At 45.7% G+C, this 11,935-nt stretch overlaps 1 protein-coding gene across 2 annotated transcripts in view; it reads right to left on the bottom strand.

Moving 5' to 3' along the window:
* Positions 1 to 419: 419 nt before the first annotated feature.
* The window catches only part of LOC146026022 (uncharacterized), a 33,614-nt gene continuing 22,098 nt past the window's right edge, over positions 420 to 11,935 (bottom strand). Inside the window, exons 2-5 of one of the 2 annotated variants that reach the window (XM_083156335.1) lie at positions 11,505 to 11,667; positions 10,087 to 10,199; positions 6,164 to 6,355; positions 420 to 2,651 (exon numbers count right to left, since the gene is read on the bottom strand). In XM_083156335.1, the coding sequence (XP_083012461.1) occupies positions 6,168 to 6,355; positions 10,087 to 10,199; positions 11,505 to 11,667 (464 nt within the window). In that variant the 3' untranslated portion in view covers positions 420 to 2,651; positions 6,164 to 6,167. The remainder of the gene's footprint in view (positions 2,652 to 6,163; positions 6,356 to 10,086; positions 10,200 to 11,504; positions 11,668 to 11,935) is intronic. The other variant, XM_083156336.1, reaches the window with a different exon arrangement.

Genomic DNA, 11,935 nt, shown 5'->3' with positions numbered 1-11,935 from the left:
CCTAGAATGTCTGTGTGTGCGTGTACATGTGGTAGGGAATATAGGGGCAGATGTATTAAGCCTGGCGAAGAGATAAACTGGAGATAAAGTGGAGAAAAAGTGGAAGGAGATAACGCATCAGCCAATCAACTTCAAACTGTCATATTTCAAACACTGCTGATTGGCTGGTGCATTATCTCCTTACACTTTTTCTCCAGTTTATCTCCAGTTTATCTCTTCCCCAGGCTTAATACATCTGCCCCACTGATTGTAAGCTCCACTGGGGCACGGACTGATTGAATGTTCAAATATTCTCTGTAAAGCACTGCTGAATATGTGTCCGCTATATAAGAAACTATTAATAAAGTTACAACACAAGTCACAGTTGCAACAACTACACTGTGCTATCACCATGTCAACATAAATCACCAAGAGTCAGATTGCCAAAAACGTATTTATTTTGAATAACACAAGTAGATGTTTGTATAAATGTATGTACGTATATAACATAATGCACCACCTACTGTAAATCATTATGGATAGTGGAAGTCACCTCAGTCTTGAGCTGTATTCACATCTCGGAAGCTTGAGTGGAAAACTTTACCCTCCGGCAATCCCGGTTAAGGTTCCACAGCGATCAGCCTATTGATGGTGCACTGTGTGTGTTTTACCTCATGGCCAGCTCCAATAGGCATGCATCAGATCTTATGTGCTGCCCGCTGCCCTTCAGTTGCTGTCACCAGGCAGTGAATTGGGCAACAATGTCAAAATCGATAGCATAAGCTAGCAGAACGGTCGGTGTGCAGTTACAGTTTTCTCACATATCGCTACATAATATATCTGCCCCAGAATTCCTTGGTGACTTCTAATATCCATATAACTGAGAGAAGAAATAGCTAGAAACATACACCTAACACTATAAAAACATTTTTTACTTTCCTATATATACAAACCAACCCTGTGTTCTAGTCTAGCAGCTCGGCTTGTTTTGAAAAGGCCTAGTGTATCCATGGCCTACATGTATATACTCCACATTCACCTATGCCAATGGAAACTTTTCAGAGTAGTCGTATCAACATCCACACAAAATAAACAATGGGCGAGATGTACTAAGCCTTGAAAGGAGAGTTATAAACCACCAACCAGCTCCTGTCATTTTCAAACACAGCCTGTAGCATGGATAGAAGCTGATTGGATGGTACTTTATTACTTTATCACTTTTCAAGTTTAGTATATCTGTCCCTCTATGAGGGAGAGGTATCAAGACTTAAAGACAGACAGAATGGCAGCTTCCATTTGACATGCTGTGTTTGTAACGGACAGTTAAAAGCTGATTGGTTGCTATTTTATCTCTCTCCCAAGTTTGATACATCTCCCCCTGCATGAGAATGATGTGCAAGTGATTCCCACATTGGTGAGTCAGCAGTTCCAACGAACGTGTTCAGAATGATTTTGATTTATATCTAAACCTGTTTCACCACACCCAAAAGTTTATATTATTATTATCTAAACTAAACTAATACTTAATATACTGCAGACAAACGAGTAACATATGTAGATGTACACCCATAGCATGTAAGAATGTGATAAAGGAGGTGTGTTCTGTGCGCCCTCATGAACACAATTACCATTTACCCAAAAGCAAGCTCTTAAGATCAGGAATGAAAATGAAACATTCTTTCTGTACTTGGAATGTGTATGGGCCCTTGGGTCGACCCCATTTAGGTTGACATGCCTTGACACCGACGGTAGACACCTGAAATAGGTCGACAGGGATGGAATGTCGACACAAGCATCATGTTGACAGTCAAAAAGCTTGACATGAGTTTTTCATATTTTTTGCACCTAATGTTGACATAGTCGACATGGACGCCGTCTAAGTGTACCGCGTTCCCTCGCACGGCTCGCCCTGCTTTGGGCACGGTGCCTCGTTGCATTCAACACACTGTTATATTCTCCCACCACACTGTAGCGGATGGTAGGTATGAAATACCGCCTGTCGGCACAAAAAGCCTTGAAATACTTATGTCGACCTTCCCATTGTCGGCCAAATGCTTGTGTCGACCTTCCGACCCGGATGACTGTAGCCATGTCGACATAAGCCCTGTCAACCTTCAGTGGTCGACCCAATGCATGTTGACCTAGTGACCGTATCTCTTGGAAACAATATGAAATGATGCTTTGGAGACAGTTCTTATAAAATAAAGTAACAGCTAATGTCTATATATATATATATATATATATATATAGGCTTGTACAAACTGGTTGTTTCAATGAGCATTGTTTATAAGGGGTTAATTTATCAAGATGTCAGAGTTATTGAAGATGGGATGTTGCCCATAGCAACCAATCAGATTCTACTTAATGATTATGTACCTTAATCTAGAAGATAATAGATAGAATCTGATTGGTTGCTGAAGGGCAACATCCCATCTTCAATAGAACTCCCATCTTAGTAAATATACCCGGTATTATCTGTGACAGTTATGTTCACTGTCATTATTTATATAATAAATCATGAAGCCGCCAAGTACATTGGGAATTTTCCAAATCAGGGAGAAGGGTGGATCTCTATTGATTTAATGGTTCAGTGGCGTCTGCCAACTATGCAGGAAACAAAGACCAGGAATGAAGTGTTTATGGCTATTCCACAAAAGCCAGGTTCTCCGCACCTGCAAGATGAATATAAAATAAGTTTCAAATAAGTTTCAGTAAATAGCAATGATAAAACAATTTATATCACAACTGCAAAAAATCATAAGAATGAAACCTATCCCACAAAAAAACAGGAGGCGTGTTGAGGAAATACATGTTCCTGCTTCTGTTGCGATCATTGACTCCTATGTGCGGGGCCGATACAGAATTCTCTTGCACAGCTGACTGTGGGCCTTATTCAGATCTGAGCTCAGTACAAATTTGTTTGGAAAATGGGCAAAACCATGTGCACTGCAGGTGGGGCAGATGTAACCTGTGCATAGAGAGTTACATTTGGGTAGGGTGTGCTGAAACTGAAATCTAACTTGCAGTGTAGAAATAATGCAGCCAGTATTTACCCTACACAGAAACTAAATAACTCACACAAATCTAACTCTCTCTATACATGTTACATCTGCCCCACCTGCAGTGCACATGGTTTTGCCCATTTTCCGAACAAATTTGTACTGAGCTCAGATCTGAATAAGGCCCTGTGTTCCTAGTTCCTACACAGGGTGAAGAGCGAATCAGCAGTGCAGAGACATTTCTCCTGTTATACAGCTTTCTCATAGGATGAAATTTAATAGGATGAGAGATTCAAAAAGTGAGAAATTTGGTAAGAAATCTCCATTTTTTTTTTCTAAAGCGGCAATCATTTACACTGCAAAATCACTTTCTGAATCTCTCATCCTATTAAATATCTCCACAATGTCAATCACTGGACTTGTAGTAGTACAAGACAGCATCGCAAAAGTCTTCTAGAAGTGCTGATCTAATGTGTTCCTTTAGGTGTTAATGATGAAGCTGCTCTGCGAAGCGCGCGCCTGATTGATTGTGTGATTGTTTCATTGTATTGATTTACCTAGTGTGTCTCCCCTGCAGCCCTTGTGAGGTTCCAGGAGATTAACTACTACCTGATGTTTATTGCACAATGCATTTACTTACACTGTATAGTGTGTGTATTACTACATCTAGGCCCTCATTCTGGTTAATTAGCAGTTTTCCTGGTCATCTAAACACCACCTTCCGCCCGTATGGACACCCCCCCCCTTTCGCAGCCTTGCATGTAGGGCAAAATCTCTGGTGTCTTAGATCTGTGGGTCCCTGTACGGGAAGCAGACGGGCAGCTGACATCCGCTGATGTCATATTCCACCCCCCCATACCTGTGTTACTGGCACATTACACTGGGCGTTCCCATGGGTGCTGCCCACTGCTAGGTGTGAACAGGCTGGTGAATAAGCAATGCGCTGCGCCACTCGCACAATGCGGCTGCACATGCGCATAAATGTTTATACGCATGTGCAGCCGCCAAACATTGCTCCCTGTGCAAAGCGCAGGGGAGCGAACAAACTAGAATGAGGGCAGTTATCCCTCTTTGACTGCAGCCTTGCGAGTCAACCAGAATAAGGTCCTAAATGTGGAAACCCCATTTTCACTATAACAATTATATTGAAGGTGATGTATAGTGTATTGGTGCTCAGGACTTGCCACATTAGCTCCAACTGTTACTAGGAGAGAGGCCCATAAAACATTGCCAAGCTATCTATTCCTCTTCAATTAGTTCTAAGGTGTGTCCTCAAAAACCAGTCTCCATAGACCATGTAACAGGAGATGCTCGGCGAAAGTGACCACCAAGTCCTGTACAACTCTGTTAAAGTTGGGCATCTTTTCTTGCCAAATATGTGTATTTGCCACACTAGGACCCAATGAATGTGAATGTGATATATGACACTTGTGTATTGTGTGTGGCCTTGTCTGTATAGAGAGCAGAACAGAACCTGGATTTAAAAAAAAGCTAAAAAAAAGCTACTGCTGCCACAGTTTAGCACTTCATGTACAGCAGGGATGGGGAACCTTTGGCCCTCCAGCTGTTGTTGAACTACACATCCCAGCATACCCTGCAACAGTTTTACCATGGCCAAATAGCAATAGCAATAACTGTAGCAGGGTATTCAGAGACTCGGTCAATTTACTTAGATGGGAGTTCTATTGAAGATGGGATGTTGGACATAGCAACCAATCCGATTCTTTCTAATCTCCTTTAGATGTGCTATATAATACCATTTTCAGACCTCAAATGCCGAGTCGCACCCGGGATTAGGACATGGATCAATCCCAGAAGAGACCCGGCATTAGTGGTCTGAAAGCTCGGGGTCCGACCCGGCACATCATCAGAGGGTGGGGTAGGAGGCAGCGCTTGGGGTCCATACTGTGAACGGGACCCGGTTTGCTTGAACTGGGTTACCTGTTCACACTGCACCTGACACAGGTCAGAGCCTTGTTGAACCCTGGTCATGACCAGGGTTGAACTCCCGAGTTGCTCGACCTGGGGTGGCCCTTTCAGATCACACCTCGACCCGGGTTGGTGACGTAACGGCCCGGCAATAACCCAGGTTGAGAGTTCGGTCTGAAAGGGTTATAACTAGGATGTAGAATCTGATTGGTTGTTATGGGCAACATCCAAACTTCTACAGAACACCCGTTTTAGTAATTTACCCGTCTCACACATACAGATGGAGCCCCTGTCATCTTTGCTCAGCGCCCGCCAGAACGTCCCCTCTGGCGAGTGCTGGCAGACAGGGACTTAATTGAACTAGGACACGCGCCCGTGCGTCCCAGTCTCTCGGCGGCATCCTGCCTGTCTCTGCTTCAGGGAGACGGACAGGGTTAGGGGTGGGTCGGGCGGCGAGGGTGACAGTCGACAGCGGTGGGGGAGGCGGCAGACGTCAGCGGGGAGCTCCGTTGCACACCCTACTGGCGAGAGGTGGAGGCTGGCGATCCTGCAAAGATGAGACCTGCTACATCTGTACAAACAAGTGGTATCATAGATCAAATAATTAGCACAGTCTCCTTGTGTGTCCTAGTGGCACTGCGACCAAGATGCATTCTCAGACACCCAATGCTATAAGATTCTCACAGGAGCTGGCGCACTAAGAAGGGCGCACTGCAGCAATGACACACGAGGACACATCTGTATGGTTAGTTTTCAAAATGATGTAAAAAGCATGGAAAAAAAATTTAAACAAATGGTAAACTTAACTTCTTAAATAGGTATTGTAATAAAACCTAGGTTATTGGGGCCGTTTGTTATATATGGGCATGTGCAAACACCCTGTTGGAACGCCTTCAGCCAGTATTGCACTCGCCGAGGCGTTCACACTGGGAAGGGGGCGGAAGCAGGGGGGGGGGGGGGGGGGGGGGGGGACGCCCAGCATTTTATAAGCATCCTTATAAAAATGTTGGGCGTTCCCCTGAGAACGTAGGCGTGGCGATGCCTGGTCAGGGTGGGTGGCTGACGTCACATGACATCAGGGCCCACCCCCAATTCGGCCATCTGAGAAGAAAGTACGGACTTACTTTTCACAGCAAGAAGTACACAAACATGCTTTTAATGAACAATGCTTCGAAAATTAGGCCAAATAATAGAAATAACCATTACCGTGCAAGCTGACGTGCAAAGCGTTGCATAGAATCAGAAACCTCACTTACCACCTTATTTAGTTGGGTAACTCGATAAACCACTGGTCTCACCTGGATAAGGTGGGGGTACATAGGCTTTACCAAGCTGGCTATCAGAGGAGTTTGGGATTGGCTGGTATCCTCTAGGAACTGAGGAATATGGGATTTGCACCAGAGGTTGAGAAGGAATGACATGAGTGACCAACATGTTGCTGCTCTGAGCTGGAGTAAGACGAGAAAATGATTGTTAGGTTTTCTCCTCTTCACAAAATAAGGCAAGAAAAAAAAAACATAAAAAACAAAAATTAATGTAAATATTCACTGTAAAACTAAAGAGAAATACAATGTTTATTTTAACAAAAGATATATCTAACAAAGCATTTTATAACAATTCAATAGACTACAGCAGCTCGTATACAGTGTCATTTCCATGGCCAATTTTGGTTAGTTAAAAATGAATATAGTTAAAAATGCCACAATAATCACCTAGTCCTAAATGCTGAGGTTTATCGGATGATCACATCCATGTGTGTTGTGGCAGCAAGCATTACACCCCTAGAGGTCCTTTTATTCACACTGCCCACTGAACAACTCTCACACCTGTCCCAATTTGGCCAATGACTTAAAGGAGAGAGGGCGGCCTGCTGTGCCCCTGCTAAACCGTCCCACTTATCCCTACCCTTGAAATCATACTCTGAGACCAGCGTTTGCAGGGTGAGGACAGAGAGTGGTGGGCAATCTGCAAGAGCCTATCAATGCCGATCATTGATTTCGCGGTGGGGCATGCCACATACCTACGCGGTAGGCCCTCGGCAACGCCCCCTCCCGTTCTGGGAGCCAGCCCCTGCAGATCACTTTCGCTTGGCGCGCAGCCGATGGCCCGCCGTCGAAAGCTGGAGCCTGGTGTGCAGCCCCGCGCCGAGGGTGAATCTGCCACCTCAGCTAGTTCCCCTCCTCCGCCTGCCTTGCGCACCGCCTCTTACTGCCACTGAGGTTTCTGGGTATTGCCCGGGTACCGAAAAGACCCCCCCCCCCCCTGCACAACGCCCTTCTCTCATGCCCCCAGCGCTTCCTGGAGTGCGTTGTTAAACAAGTCAATGCCGATGTCCAACAAATGCACTCCATCTGCCCTATACATGCCATTGATATTCTGGTTGATATCCGCATGGCGGATAACCCCCCCCCCCATTTCCAACACACGCTTGGCTACCGCCACATTTACTTACTTCCCGGTCCTTTCAATGGTTCCTCCTTTCTTTGCCCCGCGCCATACCAACCTGGGGATAATGCTGGACCACAGCACCCTAACCCCTTGCCATCGGGCTTTCGCACACTCTAAGTCGACCGTTCTTACCAGGTCCAGGGATCTGGCATCCCCAAGTCATTACCTCCCAGGTAAATAACTATCGTGTCCGGCGTGCCGGCCATCCCCTCCCCCTTCATCAATGCTCCCCCGAGTCTGCTCCACCTCATCCCCCTCCACCCAAACCAAAACACTTGCCCTTCCCTCCTTGACAGCCCTAGCTGCCTGCCGTAGGGCCTGGCCGCAGCCCTGACTTCGGCCCAGTGAACGTAGGAGTGGCCGACAATCCATATCCATTGTGGATGGGGGGGGGGTTAATTATCTGTCAGGTTGTTGGTGACTGGCCTGACATAAATCTTATAACGATCCGATTTCCACCTGCCCAGCGCTCTGATCTCGGGACATGCGCGGCCCTCGCTAGCCGCTGAAGTGGCCGCCCCAATCCTAAATGAAAGGGAGCTAAACCTCCCTGCTGGCGATCCGCTCACCGCTACGCCCTTCCTCAGGATAGCTGAGAACCGGTATTTGGTTAGCGGTGACCCGTCTGAAGTTCCCTTTGCTTGCTGTGCCCATGCCTATGAAGACCCTAACCGCCGCTACTGGGCACATTGCAGGGTCCGCGTGACGGTTAAGCTGGACCCATTTACCCTTGCCCTCCTGATCTGTCTTTGACCTGTGAATCTTGCACAGCACCGCATGCTCCGTTACTGCCACGTTGCAATACTGCAGGCCCTCCGTTGACGACCTCGTTCCTGCCACTAACTCGCTGATTCTGAATGCGCCACTAAAGGCCATTGTGAATGCCGCCCTGAACAGGGCTGCTTCCCTCTGACCCTGGCAGACCATTGGTCCAGCAAAATCCACAACCTTTCTATTGTGATGGGTTGCCTTGCTTCTGCCCTTTTTGCCTCCATCCTGGCCCAGCCCCTCACGATTGTGCGCACTGCGAATGACTTCGTATCGTCGGCCCTGCCATTGAGCTTGTCAAAAAACGAGATGCCTGCCAGCAAGGTGCCTACCCTGGGAGCACACAGCGTCCCTCCTCCCCTGCTCAGTCTTTTAACCCCCTCCCGGCCGCTCCATCCCCCCAGGTGCCCTACTGGCTGCCCTTGGTCCCCCAGGTGTGAAAAGGAGGACGGGGACACCAGCCCGACCCCCCCTGTTGTGCCGGGTCGCCGGCCGCGCGGCCTGCCCCTCCCCTTATGCCGCGTCGGCGCCATGACGGCGCCTGTGCTCCTTTGTGCAGCAAAACTGGGGGGGTTTGCCAATTGAAATGTTATGTGAGAAGTACTCAGCTATTAAGTTCTGAGACATCCCTGGAACAGAGCAGGAGGGCTTCACATATTGGGGGTTAAATGTAATAGGGTGCAAGAATCAGAAAGTGAAAGATTTTGGGAGTTTTCCCATTTTTTTTTTTTAAAAGAGACAATCAATCATTTACATGGCGAAATCAACCAGGTTTTTTTTTCACTGTAAATGATTGCTGCTTTAAAAAAAAAAAAAACTCTCCTCAAATCTGTCACTTTCTCACACCCAGTTACATTTGGCCCATAATGTGGGTAAGTTATTATAAGATGTGCATCATGCCTGTGATAAAGATCTCTCTAAAGCCCCGTACACACGGAGCGACCTGGCTTTTGTGTTGAGCGATGTGCTGCAGCAGTAATGCTCAGCACATAGAGGGACAGCGTTCGTACTGAGTGGGGCTTTGCCTATTTTTATAATAGGCAAGGCCCCGCGATCTGGGGACGATAGCAACGTGCAGGACTGCGCAGTGAGATTGCTGCAGGGTATACACACGGAGCGTTCTGTGATACTTTTCTAAGCGATCTAATCCGATCGATTAGAAATGGGGCTGAAATCGCCCCGTGTGTATGCCCCTTTACAGTGAACAGCACTGTATTATACACACAGAATACTGATCATATTATATTGTTTTAAATAGTGTTATATCTATATAGGCAGCATTTAAAAAATACATTTGCTTTAGCAATAGCCTATATACAGAAGTGTCTACATACATCTATCATATGTGCGCTACAAAATCGCGCTACATATAACACATGAGCACAGTGTGATGCAGTAGAGTTGGGCATATTTTCATGCAACTTTTTCCATTACAAATGCGTCTTATTTGCTACGTGATGCTTACAGGGCCTGATTCAGAGTTGATTGCAAAGGCGGGATTCAATGTCCTGCCTGCTGATCAGCTAAAAGGGGGCGTGGCTGCGAAAACGGCCGTGGATTGTTGAGATCATGGCCGGATATCGACAATCCACGGCCGTTTTTGGCAAAACGGGCCCACTGCTTTTAAAGTTGGGTCCGCTCTGACGAGCTGCCGCTTCAAGGCTGTCTGGAAAGACAGCACTGAATAGGTGTTGCCTCTATTTCACCTGTCCGACATAGTGTCGGGGATGGAATACCCCCCTATATATCTGGGATTTCTTTGTGGGTCTGAGCAGAACCAAAAAGAATGCAGTCTCTGGCTGCATTCTGGGCAAATTGAATAGTCCCAGAGGATCAATTAGTCAGTGGTAAATTACTGCAGTTAATTGAATTCAATTAAAAAAAATAATAATAATAATAATTATATATATAAAAAGCATTTACTGATTAGTCTATGCAGACTGGATGGGGTTCAGTTACTTACGTGGTGATGAGCAGAGTCGGCAGCATAGACAGAGTGATTTGCAGCAACAAACAATGATTCCAATTACCACTAATAAGAAGACTACAATACCACCTCCAATGGCAAAATAAAGGCTGTTGAAGAAACACATTATTATTATTATTATAGAACTTTACCACCTTATTGTCATACTTTTGCATCTGCTACAAATAACATTTGCTTGAAAGTGTTGTGTAGGAAGAAATCCTTGAGATCATTTAAACAATTTACCAAATAACTAACGTCTAGCATATATCACAGGTGGTAATAATGCATTATAATATGGTTGTTGCGGGTAATACTAAGGGCATTATCATATTGTAATTTACCGCATGGAAATAAACAGGCGATTTTAACCTGATGGTATTATAAGGCTGTCCAATTATAGCCATTTTAACCCATGCAGTAAATAACCAGTTTGTTGGGCAAAAGCACATGGGATCTGAGATAAGTTCCTCGACCCATGGGGCTGATGTAACTATTTATCGGGGGTTCTGCTTTAGGGCCAGCTTGTTAGGGCCAATTGGAAATCCCACCGGGAATCCTTTGTAATTTATTGCGCCTAATAGGACACCCTCTAAAACTGCTACCAATGCTCAGTGGTGGAGATAGGTCATCATGCTTTGCCCATTATTATGGTGAAGGAGGGACAAAAACTACCCAGCTATATGACAATCTCATTTGCTGATGATGCAGAGGGTTTAACCACCTGCATAGCGAATCGCACTCTCTCTACTAATTGTTCCATACCCGATGGCATAATAAGTGTCAATTATTCCATAATCTGCTAATAATACTTTTTTACACCATTTTATGTGATCCTTTAATATGACACTTTCATTGCATGCTATTGGCAATAACATTGATTTGCAGTTGGGCCCTTCCATTATTTAGGGCCACTTACCTGCAGCCTAGCAAACAGGTAAGCGCCACCTGCCAAACACATCCACCTGGCATGTGGACAAAGGGCAGAGAAATTATTTGTTGGTCACTGATCAAATGATTTTTCCCCCCTTCGATGATAAAAGTCAGTCTGAACTAACTTATATTACCGACGTAAATGGACGTATTTAGGGCGGGTGCTGACATAATGTGACGTCAGCCCAGCATAAAATGCATAAAATGTTGGGCGTAACAGTAATAAACCTGGGTAGTTTTGTAACTAAGGAGCCGGTTCAGAAACGTTCGTTCGGGCCCAAATTTGGTCCCGTGTCCGAGGGTGGGTGCATGTGCAAACCCCAGGGGCCAAATTTGGACCTGAACGGGTCTTAATTCTCTCCTTACTTACAAAACTACCCAGTTGTATTACCTTGTGACGGAATTTGCTGCGCCATATAAGAACCTGCTAATAAATACAATGTGCCACTTTATAGGAGAGGAGGTTCCCTAATGTAACTTACTTGTTCAGAATGCACATGAACTGGGTCTGATCCAGTGCCAATCCAGGCAACATACTACAGTACCGATTTGTGCAGGTTCCGGAGCAGAAGGACAGTATACAGGTCTGAGCCTGATGGAGCTGATAGTTTGAGTCCACATACGGTGCACAGTCATCAGCCAGCACTGAAACACAGAAAACTAATGATATTAGAAGGTGTTTTACCTAGACCAGGGATGGGGAACCTTCGGTCCTCCAGCTGTTGTTGAACCACACATCCCAGCATGCCCTGCAACAGTTTTGGCATGGTCAAATAGCAAAAATTTAGCAGGGCATGCTGGCTGTGTAGTTCAACAACAGCTGAAGGGCCTAAGGTTCCCTATCCCTGTCCTAGACAGTAACTGTAACATAATGATATATAGGCAGGAGAATGTCCAGAGTCCCTGGGAATTG

Source organism: Crinia signifera, chromosome 8, assembly GCF_055691185.1.
Source record: "Crinia signifera chromosome 8, ASM5569118v1, whole genome shotgun sequence".
In the NCBI taxonomy this organism is placed as follows: domain Eukaryota; kingdom Metazoa; phylum Chordata; class Amphibia; order Anura; family Myobatrachidae; genus Crinia; species Crinia signifera.
The sequence above is the reverse complement of the archived record's forward strand: the minus strand, read 5'-3'. Positions and strand labels throughout refer to the sequence as shown.